This window comes from Apodemus sylvaticus, chromosome 19, assembly GCF_947179515.1.
Source record: "Apodemus sylvaticus chromosome 19, mApoSyl1.1, whole genome shotgun sequence".
Classification (NCBI taxonomy): domain Eukaryota; kingdom Metazoa; phylum Chordata; class Mammalia; order Rodentia; family Muridae; genus Apodemus; species Apodemus sylvaticus.
Window position 1 is genome coordinate 6,681,399 of NC_067490.1, and position 18,682 is coordinate 6,700,080.

At 52.3% G+C, this 18,682-nt stretch overlaps 1 protein-coding gene across 2 annotated transcripts in view; it reads left to right on the plus strand.

Annotated features, from left to right (window-relative positions):
* Tbc1d22b (TBC1 domain family member 22B) overlaps positions 1-17,951 on the plus strand; it is a 56,281-nt gene extending 38,330 nt beyond the window's left edge. Inside the window, exons 9-13 of one of the 2 annotated variants that reach the window (XM_052163587.1) lie at positions 5,770-5,876; positions 6,941-7,016; positions 9,807-9,934; positions 10,170-10,265; positions 15,827-17,951. In XM_052163587.1, the coding sequence (XP_052019547.1) occupies positions 5,770-5,876; positions 6,941-7,016; positions 9,807-9,934; positions 10,170-10,265; positions 15,827-15,955 (536 nt within the window). In that variant the 3' untranslated portion in view covers positions 15,956-17,951. Of the gene's footprint in view, positions 1-5,769; positions 5,877-6,940; positions 7,017-9,806; positions 9,935-10,169; positions 10,266-15,826 lie in introns of those variants that run through there. The other variant, XM_052163588.1, reaches the window with a different exon arrangement.
* Positions 17,952-18,682: the final 731 nt, after the last annotated feature.

The window sequence follows — 18,682 nt, forward strand, 5'->3', positions numbered from 1 at the left end:
ATACTATATATACATATGTATACACTATACAAGTGTAGTATATGTACATGTGTACGGGTATTAGTGCATACATGCATAGAGGACAGACATTGGCATTGGCTGACTTCAGTGGCTTCTGATTTTTGGGAGAGGAGGTTGGTTGGGGTAGTTTTGTTTTTGAGACAGAGTCTGTTACTGGACCTAAAGCTCAATTCAGCTAAGCCGGCCAGCCAGCGGGCCTCAGAAATGCCAGTCTCCATAGCCAGTGCTGGGATTAGAGATGCCCACTGTTGAGGGTCTGACTTTCATGTGTCCACTGGGGTCCAAACTCAAGCACTCAGGCTTGCTCTGCAGGGGCTCTGCCTCCTGCGCCTGTCTCTCCAGTCCCAGGGTGCCCCTGGGCTCCGAAGGTACTAGGAAGGGGCTCTTCTGTCCTTCCTTCCCTCCCTCCCTCCCTCCCTCCCTCCCTCCCTCCCTCCCTCCCTCCCTCCCTCCCTCCCTTCCTTCCTTCCTTCCTTCCTTCCTTCCTTCCTTCCTTCCCCCTTGAAACAGGGTCTTACTCTATAGCCTTGGCTGTTCTGGAACTTGCAGTGTGGACCACGAGGCTGGCCTCAAACTCATGGAGAGTCACCCGCCTTTGATTAAAGGAGTGTGCCACCATGCTCGGCCTATGCAGTGGATTCTCCCGAGTCTAGTTGCAGGCAGGAGGGGAGGGGAATGACCATGAGAGGCTCTGGGAAGCCCTGAGGCCTTCTGTCACTGAAGAGCTGATGGCTCATAGCTTCAAGTCCTGTCAGATCACAGAAGCTAGGACGGCCGTGGGAGCTCCCAGGGCCCTGGGGACTGCCTGGGGCCATGAGCAAAGCTAGTTCTCCTCAGAGCTTCTAGACTGTTGGCCAGTCTCCTGTGGCACTGATTGCCCTGTGGCCCAGGACTCTTGAGTTCTGAGCAAAATCAGCTGTTGACGGGAGCCAGCAGCGCCCAGTGCGCTTTATCAGCTAATCAATAGCCATGTTCTCCTCAAGCCCAGAGTGGGCAATTTTGTTTTCATAAAGAGCTTTTTGGTTTCTCCCTTTTGGATGCATTGCCTCTTAAAACAGCCATAAAAAACCCTTAAACTCGCTCCCTGCAGTCAGTCCTGGCTGCCACACACTCGTCATGACAACTGAAGATGAGGCTCTCGCCTGGGACCACGGGGCTGGCATGCTTTCATGTTGGGCTTCAATTATGTGCGAAGTTTCCTCAAGTGGACAGTTAATGATCCCTCTGAACAGATTGTTTATGCCACATGAGGCCCTTCCGAGCCCGCGCTTCCTCCCCGCTGCTTCTGCCCATGTGCTCTGCTCAGCTGTGGAGTGTGTGAACTCTATCTTCTCAGCAGGCAGAGAAGGGAACGCCCCGGCCCCAGGAAGTGCAGTGAGCTAGCCTGCCACCCGTGAGTGCCAAGGGTACACGGCTGATCATAGCCCCCAAGTAGGGTTTCCTATAAAGATAAAGACTCCCTTTATCCGGAGTCTTTGATCCTGGTACAGTCGAAGGTGTGGGGATGATATGGTTGCTGAGTGTAACGTCTTGCCAACTCCTGACTCCTCATAGTTAAATGTGATTTTTTTTTTCTTACTTATAACCAAAAGGTAGGGGCAGAAAACTGGAAGTCAGGGCCGGAGAGAAGGCTCCTTAGGTGAAGGAGCTTGCCACCAAGCCTTATGACGTGAGTTCAATTTCCAAGACCCACATGATAGAGGGGGAAAACAACTCCCACGAGTTGTCCTCTGACCTCTACGTGAACACTATGAGAAACACATGCACACACACACACACACACACACACACACTAAAATAAAATGGAAAAAATAACCCTTTGAAATTTGACTTTTAAGGTATATACTTTGGCATGGTAGGTTTATCCCTGCAGAATCAACCTGGTTTCAAATAACAGAGAGCAAATGTTATGGCCCAAACAAGACAGAGGCGTATTTGTTCCTTACGTGATAATGTAGTAAGAACCCCAGCCCGTAGCTACATGGTGCGTGTTCTACGACAGGATGGTTGCTAGGACTTCTTATATTTAGTTACCCTTACTTACAGTGTCCCTTCACGCCGCCCTGGTGTAGTGCCTGCTAACAGATGAACTGAGGGGCAGGGGTGGTGATCATCCAGAGGGACAGGCCAGTGAGAGGCACAGCCAGGACTGAGCTCTGCAGCCTGGCTCCAGGGTGGACCCTTTGGCAGGCGCTGCTCTGCCTGACCAAGGCAGCTCAGGCTGTAGGGTCTGGAAGGACAGCTCTGCCCCACTGTCTTCAGGAATACTCTGTCTTGGTCGTCTGCTCAGTGAGCTGCCAGTCCTACTTACAGTGCTCTGGAATGCGCAGTGCCCAGGGTGAAAAAGACCCCCGAGATTTATTAGAAGGCTGGACACAGCAGCAAACACCTATAATCCCAGCCCTTGGGAGGCAGAGGCAGGAAGATTGTAGCTTCGAGAGCAACCTTGACTGAGTAGCAAAACGCTATTACAGACCAATAATAAAAATAACGAAAGTCATTAAACTTTAAAGAAGTATTGGCCTGGCAAGATGACTGAGCAGGCAGAAGCTCTCACTGAGCAGGTCCAGCCTCCCGAGAGCATTGACACTCAGGACCCACATCAGAGGAGGTCCTTCTCTGCCCTTCGTGACACATGCGCAGATGGCACAGTGGTGCACTGACTGGCTGCCCGCTCAGAGGACCCTGAGTCAGTTCTCAGCCCACACACGGCAGTTACAGCTGTCTATAACTACAGTCCCAGGGAATCCATGTGGTGCAGAGATATACATGCAGGCAAAGTGCCCAGAGGGTAAATAAGGCTAGGAGGCGGCTCCGCCACTGGGAGCATTTGTGCTTTGCATTGTTGCTCTTGCAGAAGACCTGGGTTCAATTCCCAACACCCACACAATGACTCACAGCCCTCTATAACTCAAGTTCTAAAGGATTCTATGCCTCTTTTTGTTTGTTTTTGTTTTGTTTTTGTTTTTGTTTTTGGCTCCTGTGGGCACTAGGCACACACATGGTGCACCTGTATGCACACAAGCAAAACACTCATGTATATAAAATAAAATCTAAATAAAAAGATACATTAAAAAATGTTTTTTGCCAGGCCGTGTTGGCCCACGCACGCCTGTGATCCCAGCACTCTGGGAGGCAGAAGCAGGCGGATTTCTGAGTTCGAGGCCAGCCTGGTGTACAGAGTGAGTTTTCCAGCACAGCCAGGGCTACACAGAGAAACCCTGTCTCAAAAAACCCAAAATCCAAAAAAACAAACAAACAAAAAACAAACAAACAAAAAAAACCAAAAAAAAAAAACCCACCACATGTTTTTTAATAAAATAAAGGTTAAAAAATTATGGAGCTCTGTGTTTCTCTTTGGGAAATGCATGAGATTGGGTGTGGTCTCATCCAAATAACCCAGGCTCAGTCTCACACTGAGGGAGCTGTTGCCAAGGGTGGGTTAGTAGAGCGGTAGAGAAGAGCTGTCACCAAGCCTAGGACATAGGACAGTATTGTTCGACAGGACAGAATTTGCCACTGGAAGCTTTGTAGGCAAACTGTGCACTTGTCCCTGGAGGACCAAGAGTAGTGGCGGCCACCTGGGCAGGGCTGAGCTGGAGGTCTGTACTGTAACCTGGGAAGAGCCTAGAAGTGTAACCGACACAAAAGGAGGCCTCTGAATGGAGTCTCAGGGCCCGACTTAATTTAAATAATGCATATGGCCACCCCCAAACCACTGCATAAATCTTAAGTTAGAGAAATCCTATTTCTTGGAAGTTGATTTTTGTTGTTTTTGTTGTTGTTTTTATATGTGATCTCCCAATTGGATTTTTATGTGGTACCAGACTTCTTCATTTCCGCAAGGTTGCTATTGTTTTACAAAGTCTTTATTCATTTTTGGTGATAACAAGCAGCCGCAGTCCGTGGGGCTCCCCCTCAGAAACTGTGCACGTTTGGGGAATGCTGTAAAAAATGATGCTTCTTGTGGCAATCTTTAAAAGTACAGCAAAACTTAAAGAAAAACAAATCCTTCATTCTCCCCTTATTAAAGACACAGCGAGAGCAGCGATGTGCTGTGTTCATGCCCCCATCCGTGTAAGCATGGCTGCAGTTGAGAGTGCTGGGAATACTGCTACTCCTCGCTCTTTTCTGTCAAAGCTTTGGCAAGCTTTCTGCATCGTTAATAAAAGCTTATCATTCCTGATAAGCCTCACCTAAAATAATTTGCATGCCTACTGTGCGCGAGGTATTATGTTATATATGCTAACTCTGGCTGTCTCTCCTTCACAGCCTAGCTTCTCTGACCCAGTACTCCACGGTCTCTCTCAGCCTCTGTCTCTCTGTCTCTTGTCTGTCTCTAAATAGCCCTTGGTGTTCGTATATGCTACAACAAAATCAGTGCTCGGGCAGGTGAGACGGCCCAGTGGGTAAGGTGCCTGCCACCAAGTCCGAGGAGGGAGGGTTCCACAAGTTTTCCACTGACTTACACACATACACACACACACACACACACATCCATGCGCACGCCAAAATAAAATATGATTGAAAAAATACCATTCTTCAAGCAGAACAGGAATCCAGGAACTGTTAGATGTTGGGGTTCTGAGTGTATGTTGTCAGCCGACTGTGCCCCTCTTGCCTCACACAAGCAAGGAACTGCATGTAGTGAACATTTTTGTCTCCTAAACAGTGCCCATAGGTCTAAGGAGAGAAGCTGGCTTGTGTGCAGAGCTGCAGGACCTCGCATAGGCGTGCGGCTGCCCCATTAGAGCCTATCTTACTGGGCCCCTCTCTGGGCAGAAGGAGTAGGTACAGAAGCATCGCAGAGGGGCGCCCATGGCCTTCTCCTTCGAGTTTCTTGTCTCATGTGCTCAGGCCTTGGAGCAGACAGCCCCTCGTCCCTGCTACTGCCAGGAACTTCCATGAGGAGTTAGGAGACAGTTGGGCTGGAGAGATGGCTCAGTGGTTAAGACAGCTTCCTGCTCTTCCAGAGGACCTGAGTTTAGTTCCCAGTACCCACAACCACCTAAACTCCACCAGGGGATCTGACGCCCTCTTCTGGCTCTGCAGGTCCCACCAGACACACACAGACACCCACGCACTTTTAAGTTAGTGTTCCTCTCCGAAAAAGGCTCCGTGCTCAAGCTTAATGGACACTTTATCTAACTCCTGTTATCCTTCCGTGTGCTGTGGACATATGCGTGATCTTGCAGAGTCTCTAAGATGGTGATAGAAAGATAAGGGTGTCTCTCAAGGGCATTTGTCAACAGAACCGTGTGCATGTGTGTGCGGGTATCCTCCAGTGGGAAGGAAGGCCCGGAGGCACCCACACGCTTGGCGCACCTCATTCATACATGTCTGATGCCAGCACTCAGGGAGTCCGTCCACCCTTAGGCTGAGCAGGAGGCTCTGTCTGACCCAGTCATCCTATGAATATGATAGACAGCTCACGGAGTGTCTATAATCAAAGAGCTTCTGTAGACCATTCCTGGGTTGAGCTGGGTCTAGCTTATTGAGCAGCAGCCCTGAGTGGTCACTTAAAAAAATATATATAATGATGAATGCCAGGGGGAGTGGGGTTTGCTGGCTTGGCGTGAGAAATGGCCCAGTCACTGTTATGGGATCCCTGGGAATTCTGAGGTTTGTTCCCCACATCAGGGCCCCTGCTTCTCTCTGCTCTGAAGAACCCTGTGGTGGCAGACAGCTCTGCTCCCCTCTCTGTTTTTAGATGAGGCCTCTGGATTTGCTTCGCCTTTTGTTTTGCAGAAGAGGACGTGGAGAACTTTGATGTGACCACCTTGTCTCAGGACATGCTGCGAAGCATTGAAGCGGACAGCTTTTGGTGCATGAGCAAACTGCTGGACGGGATCCAGGTGAGCGCGCTAGCCGCTCCGGGGCTCCCGCTCCCACTGCCACTTCCGCACCTACTTCCCCAGGCTCTTCTGTGTCCCACCCCCACCCCCACCCTGCCAGTTCACCTCTGCCTCTGCTATTAGCTTCACTAGACAGTGGTCTAGCATCCCTCTGGGTCTGAGAAAATCACTGTGCTGCACTGTGTCAGCACTGTGTCAGGATCCTCCCTGCTGTGGGGATCCTGTGGGCCACGCCCAAGCCGGGGCTCCTCCAGCCTTTCACCACATGCTACAGTTTTAGGATCCCCTTTGCTTCCAAACACTGTTACCAGCTGCTAGCATTGGTGGACTTTTAAAACATGTTTATTTTTTTATACATATATATGTATATATATATTTTTTTAAGTATTTTACTTATTTTTATTTTATGTGCATTGGTATTTGCATACACAAACAACGCGCGCGCACACACACACACACACACACACACACACATCAGTCTATGTGAAGGTACTGAATTCCCTGGAAATGGAGTTACAAACAGTTGTGAGCTGCCATGTGGATGCTAGGAACTGAACCTGGATCCTTTTAGAAGAGTAGCCAGTGCTCTTAACCACCGAGCCATCTTTTCACCCGTTTGTGTTTTTTCAATCCTGGGTGTGGTGTGTGCACATGAGTGCGTGCAGGTGTTCACAGAGGCTGGGGGTGTTGGATCACTGGGGTCTGAGTATCAGGTAGTTACTAGGAGCTGCCGTGGGTCCTCTGGAAGAGACACTCTTGACCACTGAGCCATCTCTCTAGCCCCGGTGTATTTTTAAATATGCTTCCGGGATGGCGGAGATGGCACTGGAGAGGGAGGCGCCTAGCCTAACCTTGAGCTCCAGCCTCAGTGAGACCCTGTCTCAAGAAGCAAGATAGATGTTTGTGAAGAATCATACCTGACATCTCCCTGGCCTGTGTAACACACACACACACACACACACCAGCAATATTGACAGAGCAGCCCGTGTCTCTGTGAGCTCTATCTGGGTGTGGAAGGCGGCTGGTTTGGACACTGCTCACCCCAAGCTCTGTGCCCTTCACAGGATAATTACACGTTCGCACAACCAGGGATTCAGAAGAAGGTCAAGGCACTGGAAGAGCTCGTCAGCAGGATCGATGGTAGGTTGAGGGGACAGGATGTCCCCAGCAGTAGCCCAGTGTGGTCCCCACCTGAGCTGTGACACTTGGTCCTCCCCGGGTCCCCTCCCAACCTCCTCTCCCAGCCTGTCCTTGTAGTGACCCTCTGCCTTGGCAGCACAGGTGGCTTCACAGCTCAGCAGGAAGGCTCTGAGCTCTCCACTTTATCCTGTCACCGAGGTCTCAGTTCCCCCCACAGCTCTGGCCCATCCCTTCCCTCCCCTTCCCAGTCCGCAGCCCTGGTCCAGCCATTTCCTCTGAGGCCTTCCTCTCAGAAGGACTTGCGTTCTCTTGCTTGCTTCTCTTTCAAACCTGTGAGAGTTTTTCCAGCAGCATCTGTTGTGCCCTTCTTCTGTTCCAGGGCACCAGCGGCTTCCCGCTGCCCTTTTCATGCAGTCTGTGGGTTGGCCTTGCCCGTCACATGGTAACATAAGGACCCCAGGCTTGACACAGGCTCCCCAAGTCTGGCTGGCCCCCTAGTGGGACCTGCTTAGGCTGGAGAATCTCAGGCCCCCTCTGCTGCAGGACTTCCTGCCATGCCTGCTTCCCCACCGCAACATTAGCTCTCCGCTCCTTCCGGTTCTCCCAGCCATAGCAGCAGCCTTGCTCTGTCTTGCTCCTCATCCTTCCACGGCCTGGGACCTTGGTGCCACCCTCTGCGCCCCCCACGGCCTGGAACCTTGCTGTCCACCCTCTGTGTCCCCCACGGCCTGGGACCTTGGTGACACCCTCTGCGCCCCTCACAATAGTTCTGGGCGTGGTAAATGGCGCTCTCTCCCCCTGGGCCTCACCGGTGCCTCTGCCCATCCGCTGGTCTCCATACTGGGCCATCTTTCCCCTGACCTTGCATAGGGTGTGTGCTGTCCTCTTTGGAGAACTAACTGGCCCCCGGGGGTGGTCATCAGTTAGAATCCAGATGGCACAGTAGTGATTTCTTCTGCTGTCTATCTCCTTTTTTTTTCTGGCCTAGGTAAATAAAGGCCTGAAATTAAAAACTGTGGGGTTTTTAAGATGTGTACACTGGTCCGTGGAGCCGACTCACGGGGCTAAGGACACTCGCTGCCAAGCCTGACAACCCGATTGGACCACCGCAAGCTATCCTCTGACCTCCACAAGTCCACACGCACATGCACACACCTCACACACTCCCCCCACACCAGCCACACACACACATTCCCTCCACACCAGACACACACACTCCTCCCACCCCCAAAAATTCCCCCCACACCAGACACACATTCCCTCCACACCAGACACACACACACACACACACACACACTCCTCCCACCCCCCCACACAAATTCCCCCCACATCAGACACACACACACACACATTCCCCCCCACACCAGACACACACCAAACACACACATACACACACATTCCCTCCACACCAGACAGACACACACACACACACACACACACACATTCCTCCCCCACACACACATAAATTCCCCCCACGTCAGACACATACACACACATATTCCCCCCACACCAGACACACACCAAACATACACATACACATACACACACCCCAAACACATACACACACACACACACTAAATAAATGTGAGAAAGTATCTTATGCACTTTCTTATTACAAAGACTGCAGCAGCAACAACAACAACAACAACCCCACAAGCTGTTCACAAGCCCCCAGGCCTTAAATTCCAGCCCCCTAAGCGACATTTGTCACTGCTCCCCTTGGAGCCCTGGACTGAGCAGCCAGCTCTAGTGTACAGACTCACCTCATTTTCCTCCCCAGAGTCCTCTGAAATGGGAGCCACTAGCCTCATTAAAACTGAAAAAACAAAACAAAAACCCAGCGCTTAGTGGGGAGGGGTACACACATGCCACCTCATGGAAAGGGGTGGGGTAGGGGTCAGGACAAGGTCCAGGAGTCTGTTACCTCCTTCCGTCAGGTGGGTCCCAGGGGTCAGGGGTCAGGCTTGGTGGCGGATGCCTTTATTTGTTGAGTCATCTTGGGGGCCTCCGGTTTCCCCATTTCATAAATGAGAAGATTTAAAACCTTCCCATCGGCGGGCGGGGCTGGCGAGGTGGCTCGTGGGTCCCAGGCGCTCGCCGCTCTTCCAGAGGACCCACGCTCAGTTCTGGGCACCACATGCAGTGGCGCACAGCTGTCTGTAACTCCTGGGGCTCTGAGGCCTCTGACTGTACTCAGGTACACACGCCCACATGCAGACACACAAATGCATCTTAAAAACAGCAGGGACAAAAAGCCCACCCATCGAGCGTTAGTCTCGAAGCCAGCTTACAGGACAGGGGACCAGGCCTGTTTAACTTGCTCAGGATACTACGCAGGCGCCAGGGCAGGAGCCAAGTGGCAGGTGGCAGCTAGTTTCTACTGAATTTGCAGAATAATCTCCTGGTGAGTCTCCTTCTGTGAGAGAGAAGCCACCTCTGCTGGCCATCTGTCAGGGATACTGAAGGGAGCTGGCCGAGGTGGCCCTCAGGGTCCAGTCCATCCTGCCTTGCCCTGAGCAGTACTTAGGCTCAGCAGCCAAGTTGATCTCATGTCTCTTGCTTCATGGCCAGCGCAGCCCCAGGATGGCTGCGGGCACCTGGGAGATGCTTGGTGGGATGGCAGCGTGCCGCATGCTGATGTCAGCCTGTGAGCAGCATTGGGGGTCAAAGGTCAGCCCACAGCATGGGGGGGAGGGGGTCTGGTTAGAAAGAGAACCTGCTTCTGGCTCCTGAGGCCTGCTCCTGGTTCCTGAGGCCTGCTGGTGGCCGCTGACCTCGAGCTGCTTTCAGAGCAGGTTCACAGTCACTTCAGGAGGTACGAGGTGGAGTACCTGCAGTTTGCCTTCCGGTGGATGAACAATCTGCTGATGCGGGAGCTTCCCCTGCGCTGCACCATCCGCCTGTGGGACACCTACCAGGTACGGAGGGACCCCTGCTCTCCTCCCCAGCTCTCCGTGCTGGGCCCAACACACTGTGAAGCCTCTCTACCACCTACCTTTGTCCGTGTTTGCTGTGAGCCCATATTCTGTCACACAAGAGGTTTCAGGCTGGGTCTCCCCACCCCACCCCCACCCCCTACGTCCTGCTGTGGCTTGGAAGGGAGAGGCTCCCCTGGGGCCTGGAGGCCTGCCTGACTCTTGTCTCCTTTCCCAGTCTGAGCCAGAAGGCTTTTCACACTTCCATCTCTATGTCTGCGCCGCCTTCCTGATCAAGTGGAGGAAGGAGATTTTGGATGAGGAAGACTTTCAGGTGAGTGGGCAGAAAGTCCTGCTGTGGATGCCCGCCTGGGGCCCTCGGGTCTTCCCAAGGAGAAGGACCTCTGTGCCAGAAGGGCTGCACAGGCTGAGAGACCCCTCATCTATGCACTGTGAGTCACCATGGAGGCCCAGGGCATCCTGGGAAGTGAGGCAGGCAGAGGGCCATTCTCACAGCCCGCGTGCTGAGGGAAGACAGGCAGTAGACAAAGGCGCAGGGGGCTTCAGAGATGCTGGGGATAAGCACACACTGCCCAAGGCCCAGCAGCCTGTGTGGGTCCTTAGCGCTGGAGGGGAGGCTGCACTTTCAAACAAAGCAGTCAGGAGAAGCTCACCAGGAAGGTGACATTTAAGCAAAGGCCTGAGGAGGGTGGGGAGCAAGCCGTGTGGCCACTGGGGCAGGGGACTGCCTGGCAGCCGTGTAGCCACTGGGGCAGGGGGCTGCCTGGCAGAGGGGCTCTAAGCGCACGCCTGGCTGTTTGAGGGGCTGTGAAGTGAGGCCTGAGCAGGCGGCCAGTAGAAGAGCAGAGGGAGCTAAGTCAGATGGCATGGAGGGCAGGAAGTTGCTGCAAGCGCCCTGACTCTTCCTGGCAGGTCTCGGGTGTGGTCTTAAAGACCACTCTGCTTTTGTGCAGCGTCTGAAGGTGGGGAGGGTGGGCACAGCAGCCACCCAGGACACAGCTGTAATTCTCCCAGGGGCGCGGTCATGGGTAGTGACAATAGAGGTGTATGTGATCATGTTTGGGGTCTTCTTTATCCAGCGCTCAGGCTCTTTGATGGGCTGGTTTGGACTGTGACAGAGAGATGGACCAGAATGACTTCTGGATGGAGGCTGAGGGGCAGGGAAGTAGAGAGATCAGGGCTTAGGTGTTGGGAATGTTGAATTTGAAATGTCAGCTAGGCGTGGTGGCACACACTAATCCCAGCATTCGGGGAGCTAGAGGGAGAGGTTGGGGTTCAAGGATATCTTTCGTTATGGTGCAAGCTTGAGGCCAGCCTGGGCTACATGAGGCTCTGTTACAAAAGAAGAGAAAGAACTTTATGCGTACAAATGGAGATGAGTAGGCCAAGAAGTGTGCAGATGCTGTGGCCCAACTTCTAGGAGACACGGTGGACTAGACACATGAACTTAGAAGCCTTTGGTTTAGGGGGCAGAGGACATGGCTCAACAGTTAAGATTCCGTATGCAAAAGCAGATGTGGCCTGGCTTGCCAGGTCTGAGCCCTTGGAGTACCGGGTATCTGTGTTGGCAGCTGGAGGCGTGGGAAGTTTCCTGGCTACGTGTCTAGGTCCTAGAAGAAGCAGGTAAGCAAGCAGGACTCTTAGGGGGAGGGATTATGCAAGAGTCCGTGAGAACTGAAATGTCCACTTCCTGCTGATGTAAGGCCTCCTGACAGCAGGCCCTGCCCCGAACTTGGCCCCAGACTGAACTTTGCCAACAGAGGAACAGTCAGTATAGCCCCAGCCAGCCACGCAGACATCAGCAGCAGGACGCAGTCAGAGGGAAGGCACTGAGTTCCTGCTGAGAGTGTAGCTCAGGGAAGGCTGTCGGAGAGAAGCCTTGTCATGGCTGAGGCAGGAGCATGGATCACACAGAGCAGAACTGCTTTTTTAAAAAAGAATCTGTTTATTGTAGCGCTGGGCGTTAGGCCTCACTGGATAGGCAGTCGTGCTGTCCGGGAGCTGGGGGAGACCTTTGGGTTTATCTACGACAGGTGAATGTTTGTTCCTTCTTCAACACGTCGTGTCCCAGCCCTGACCGCACTGCTCGCTCTTTGGGAATGGAAGGGGCGTCAACTTTTGGTCCCAGCCCATCCGGGAGTCAGACTCCCCTGAGGCACCAAGCCCACGGTGTTAAGATGGATTCCAGCTCTCCAGAGCCAAGGCTGGGAAAGCTAAGAGAGTAACTCACTGTAGCCCATGGTTTCTGTCCTGATCCTGTGGCAGAGTGCACCATCAAGGCAGGCCGTGGAGTGGGACTTGAGAGAAGATGTCCCAAAGGTAGTTGATATCAAACCTGAACAGAAGCCCTGAATTCTGTGCCCCTGGAATACTGACAAGCCTCCTGTGGGCAGTGATGTGTCACCTCAGCGCAGCTGGACATGTGCCAGCTACTGAGACACAGGGGGAACATCTCCAAAATCCAGAAATCCAGAAGTGTACTAACTGTGCCAGACCGTGGGCATGCTGACAGCTCCCCCACTGAGCAGCTCTGTCCTGCACCAGGCAGAGGCTATTGGCTCTGGGCTCCAGGAAACCATCTTGTCAACTCTGGACTCACCAGGCCTCAGGTGCTCAGAGCTGATTTGGAGAAGCAGGAGCAAGGGGCCCAAGGCCTGGGGATGGAAGGCCCTTTAAATGCATGTAAGAAATTGAACAAGGGAGTCGATGGGATTTCAGAGCTTTGTAGATGCCCACTCGACAGTGTAGCTCTTATAGGAAGGAGAGTTGAAGCTTTGTTATCTGTTTGTCTGTCTGTCTGGTCTCTCCTTGCCCAGTCCGGCCTCAAACTATCTGTGTGTAGTCGAGGAAGACCCTGAACTTTTTTTTAAAGATTTATTTATTTATTTATTTATTTATTTATTATATGTAAGTACACTGTAGCTGTCTTCAGACACTCCAGAAGAGGGCATCAGGTTCCATTACAGATGGTTGTGAGCCACCATGTGGTTGCTGGGATTTGTACTCAGGACCTCTGGAAGAGCAGCCAGTGCTCTTAACCGCTGAGCCATCTCTTCAGCCCAACCCTGAACTTTTTAATTCTCCTCCTTCCCCCTCTCACCCCCAAAACTCCCAGAGTGCAGAACTGTAGGTGTGCACCGGCAGGCTTGGACAGAGTTCTTAAAGTACGATAGCTCAAGGCCACAGGTGTCTTAGGCCTCAGCCGTAGAGTTTGGGTTAATAAATCCATCCTTCACTCAAGGGTACAGTTGTGGACCGTTGCTTAAGTGCAGGTCCTATGCAGACATTCGGTGAGGCGCCAACAGGTTAGGGAGCCCTGGGATCAGAGGATCCTCATAAGAAAGGCTGAAACTCTCAGACTGTAAATAGAAGCAGCCAGTAAGGGAACCCAAATCCCCTAGGAGATCCCCGAATGCAGTAGGAGGAACCATTGGGTTGTTTGACTCTTAGAAAGTCACAGGCAAGGATGGCGCTTTGAAAGACCGCACTGGGCCATTGTCAGTGGATGCCCTCCTTAGGACATACATTCCTGGTTAGAAGGTATGGGGTACAACTGAGTCCACCTGATGTCCACAGAGAACGCAGGGGCATTGCAGAAGGAGTCTGCTCCTAGTTACAGATACAGTTTTAAGTCCATTCGCCATTAATTCCTTTTTTTAAAATGATGTTGTTGTTTGAGACAGAGTTTCTCTGTGCAGCCCTGGCTGTCCTGGAACACACTCTGTAGACCAGGCTGGCCTCGAACTCAAGAGATCCTGCCTCCTGAGTACTGGGATTAAAGGTGCGAGGTGCCACCACCCGGCAAGATTTGTTATTTTTAAGCTTTTTGTTTGGTTTGTTTTTATGTATGTGTCTTGCCGACACGTATGTATGTACCACGTGTGTGCCTAGTTAGTGCCTGCGATGTCCAGAGGAGGGTGTCAGATCCTCTGGAGCTGCAGTTACAGGCGGTGAGCCACCATGTGTGTGCTGGGATCCAGGCCAGGATCCTCTGTAAGAGCAGCCAGTCTCCCTCCTTTGGCCTCCGGTCTCGTGGCTTTCTCCTGGCCCTCATTTGTTCCTTTGACGCAGTGCCTTCTCGGCCCGGTTCCTTTTCCTTGGAGATCGTTGGGTTCCAGCATGTGCCCGAGTCTGGCCCTGTTCTGTATCCTGGGCCCCTAGTGCTCGACTCTAAAAGGCAATGCAGGCTTTCCTCCAGTGCTTGCCCTACAGAATCCTGTGATTTTTCACCTGACTGCACACACTCCCTGAGGGACCGCTTTGTAGAACATCTTCAGTGCCGTTCTGGCAGTGTCTCTTTCTGTCATCTGGCTTTTCACACCTGACTTGACCAGCACCTCTGCCCCTTGGCCCTGGTCATTCCGTTCTCCATCCTTATCTGAAGACTTTTCCTTTTTTTTGTTTTGTTTTGTTTTTGTTTTTCGAGACAGGGTTTCTCTGTGTACCCCTGGCTGTCCTGGAACTCACTCTGTAGACCAGGCTGGCCTTGAACTCAGAAATCCTCCTGTCTCTGCCTCCTGAGTGCTGGGATTAAAGGCATGCACCACCACTGCCTGGCTATTTTCTACTTTTTGCCTTGCTAAACTGTGGTGGAATGGGGAGCTGGGAGAGGCAGAGAACTGCAGTTCCAGTCTCTGCCACCAGGTGGCAGCTCCACACAGCTAATCTTCCCATGTGTGAAGAGGGAAAAGGAAGAAGCGCTTGACTAGGGATAGAGTTTAGTCAGAAGCTTCTAGAAAGCTCCTACTAACGCTAGGGCTTAGAAGTCAGAAGCGGCCCCAGAAGCAGTGCTCTTCTCTGGAGCTGGGCTACTCTTGGGTGGTTTTGTTTACAAGTTACACAAAAACATGGAATCATTTTAGAAATAGTAGAATTTTCCAGTAAGAGGGGCTGTGGAAAAGGGCCGGTGAGATGGCCCAGCGGGTGAAGGTGCCTTATGACCTGAGCTCAGACTCTGGTGTCCACGTGGAAGGCGGAGAGAACTACTCCTGCAGGGTGTCCTCCGACCTCCGCACACTGCGCACAAGCATACATCACACCGAGAATAAGCAAAGCTAAAGAAAGTTGCTGATACTGGGCCTCTTCACTCCCTGATGAATGTGAGTGTGATCTGCGCACAGGCTGGCTTAGAACTCACCGAGAACTGCCTGGCCGTGGGGCGTGATTAAAGGCATACACTGCGACACTTGGCTTAACTCTTTTAAAAATTTATTATTTTATGTGGATAAGTGTTTTGCCTGCATGTACGCCTGTGCACCACATGTGTGCCTGGAACCCGTTGGAGGCCAGAAGAGGGCGTTGATCCCCAGGAACTGGAGTTATGTGGGTACTGGGGGGTACTGGCAGTTGAACCCTGATCTGGGAGACTAGCAAGGGTTTCTGAGCATGTCTGCAGGTCACCCTGAATCTTGAGGCAGGCTCTTCCACTGAGAAGTGGGGATCACCAATTAGGTGAAGCTGATTGGCCAGCAAGCCCCAGGAATCCTGTCTCCACCTCCCACAATACTGGGATCAAACTCAGGGACTTCTGCTCCTGACAGGAGCACTTTACCAACCAAGCCCTCCCTCACCCTAGGATGAATCTTTTTATAATTAAAAAAAAATGAAAAAGAAAAAAAAAAAGAAAAGAAAAAAGGACAAATATCCCAGTTCTGAATAACCAAAATGAATGAATGAATGAATGAATGAACTCTAAAAACCAAAACAACAGAGTCCAGCTGAGAAGCAGATAGAGGGGAAAGACAGCTTGCTATGGGGGCTGCCTGATTGCTGGGAGGCAGCAGGCTGGGCTGCGGGGCTCCCGTGGTCCAGAGGCGGTGCCCCGCTGGCCCAGGCTGCAGAGAGAGACGAGGCCTTCCCTTCCTCGCCTTGCAGGGCCTCCTCATGCTGCTGCAGAACCTGCCCACCATCCACTGGGGCAACGAGGAGATCGGGCTGCTGCTGGCAGAGGCCTACAGACTCAAGTATATGTTTGCAGACGCCCCTAACCACTACCGCCGATAGGTGCTGTCTCCCCTGGGGACCGGACTGCCCCACCTCTGATGGCAACTTCATCACTGTGGCCACCGTGCAAGCCGTGGACCCCGGCCAGGAACCACTCCTGCTGTACAAAGCTCGTCCCCCTGCCGCCATCGCCACAGCCACCACCACCGTCGCCGCCACCCAGGTCTTAACTTCCCAGCATCCGTCACTTTGTCTCTGGATGTGTGTCTGGGATGACTGTCAGTATTCTGTGCCGTGTGGATGGGCCTGGCTAAGGAGTGGGCCAAGGGGAGGTGAGAGTTGTCTTTCCCTGGAAGACACTGGACAAAAGAAGGGGAGACCCCGGGTCTGCCCCCATTGTCCATACATACACCCGCCAGCTCCGCCCAGGACCCTGCTGGTGATGTTTTCTTTTACTTTCTTTTTTTAAACAAGGAAAACACACATTTTCTAATATGCCCAAGGCATAGGACATTAGGCTGTATGCTTCTGTGACTCAGTTTGATCCGGTAACTGGTCTGAGATACTTTGTTTTCAGGACACTCCCTACCCCATTCCTTCCCCTCATTTCCCCTCCTCCTGTCCCACCTGAGCCAGTGACACAGTGAGTGAGCCCTTCCCTCTCAGGCGGAGGAGACACCACGTTCATCACCCAGAGGAGAGGCCTGCACTCAAGGGCTGAGAAGTATGTCCGTCCTTTCCTCAAGGATTATCTGTTCCCCTGTGGGTAGGGTCTGCGTGTGTGCGTGTGCCTATGCATGTGTGCTTGTGTGTGTGTGTGTGTGTGTGTGTGTGTGTGTGTATATGCATATGTGTGCTCGAGTGTGTGTATGCTCAAGTGTGCGTGTGTATGCGCACATAAGTTTGTATGTATGTGTGCGTGTACACGTATAACTGTGTGTGTGTGTGTGTATGCAAGCCCATCAGCATTTTGTCACATGTCTGAATTTGTGTCCAGACTAACCCCATCAGAACTGGTTGGGAAGGACCCCAGGGACCAAGCATCTGAGAGTCCCTTGAGAGGGACCAGGGCAGGGGAGGGAGAAAGAGGGTTGTTTAGTTCAGTTTTAACCACCTCTTGGAACCCTTTTCCAGGGTGAAGCACTCCAAGATATTATGTATAAATTGTGTTATTATGTATATGGGTAAAGGTGTACAAATCTATGTCCTCTTTGTAGCAGATATGATTTTATATTTATAGCGTGCATTGACATGTGAAAGAGAGCTAGGCCATCAGCACAGATGAGGTTGCTTAAGGGAGGGGCCTGGTGGAGGTGGCTGGAGGGCGTGGCCTGCAGAGGGTCCACAGTCAGTGCCTCCACCCCTTCTCCCTCCCCTTTCTTCCCATCCCTCCATGGCCTCTGTGGAAGCCCTGCTCTGTCCATCCCTTCTCCATGCAGAGCTCCGCTCTCCTCACCCCTCTCCTCATCCCCGTCCTCGCCCCAGGAAGGACTGGACAAGCAGAAGGCCTCCCTCAGGTTTTGCAAGCCCAGCCTTTGTCTCCTCAGTGTAAGTCAGCACTGTGGTCAGGATGGGAGCTGGCTGACAAGTCAGTGCCAAGAGAAGGGTCCCTGTGTGTCCCCAAGACCAGGAGCTCTTCACCGGCATGCCCTGCAGCTCAGGAGACAGAGGACCCACACTAGAGCTTTGTGTTGGTAGTGGAGAAGGGAGGATGGAAGCCAGCGGCCATCACCCCCTTGGAGTGCCAGGCAATGTTCCCAGGGTGACACCCTGGAGCTCACGTCTTGTGTCACTCCACCTCTGGCCACACCTCACCCCTTGAGTTAGCTCCCTCAGCCAGGCTGTTTCTCAGGCAATCTTCACAATCCCCCACCCTCCCCTCCTGTGCTGCAGTAGCCTCCTTCACAGAGGCGAGGACTCGTGACCCTCCCTCCAACAAACTTGAGTAAAGACAGAGACTTTGTTCCCAAGTGGTGGTTTTATTTTTTAGTTTTACGTCTGTAGGGAAATTGTGGATAAAGTGAATGGACTGTAAATAAATGGTGTTTCTCCTCCATCGCGAGCGTCCTCTCCTGAGTTCAGGGGTGTTTTGTTTTGTTTGCTGGTACTTGTAAGTATTGAGGGGTGTTGTCAAGGGCTAGAGAAACGGCTCAGGAGTTTCGAGTGCCTACTGTACTTCCCAGCACCCAGGGGTCTGGTGCCCTCTTCTGACTTGTGCAAGCAATGCACTCATGTGGTGTATATTCATAGACAGACAGACATCAGACATACACACACACACACACACACACACACACACACGGATGCGTACACATAAATAAAATCTTCAGAAAGAAATGGATCTAGCCTCGTATAGGACAGCAGCATTTCGAGGGGCTGAGAGCGAAGGCTGAGTCCCTGCGCTGGGCAGAAGACTGCGGAGTGAGTGCCCTGCTTCCTACTCTGATTACTCTCAAACCCAAAGGAGATACGAGGGTGAACTTGGACTTCTTCCTAGAGGAAAGGCTTGGGATAGCCTGGTGAGCCTACAGCCCCGCCACTGGAATCTACCATATCCCACATGTCTTGCGAAGCTAATCGGAGTCAGACCTGTTAGTCTCTGGATAGAAACAGCAGGCATAAACAGACACGCCTAGACTCTGCATAAGAGTGTTTCTTGCTGCCGGTGGCACACACCTTTAATCCCAGCACTCTGGTAGGCAGAGGCAGGCGGATTTCTGATTTCAAGGCCAGCCTGGTCTACAGAGTGAGTTCCAGGACAGCCAGGGCTACACAGACTCTGTCTCG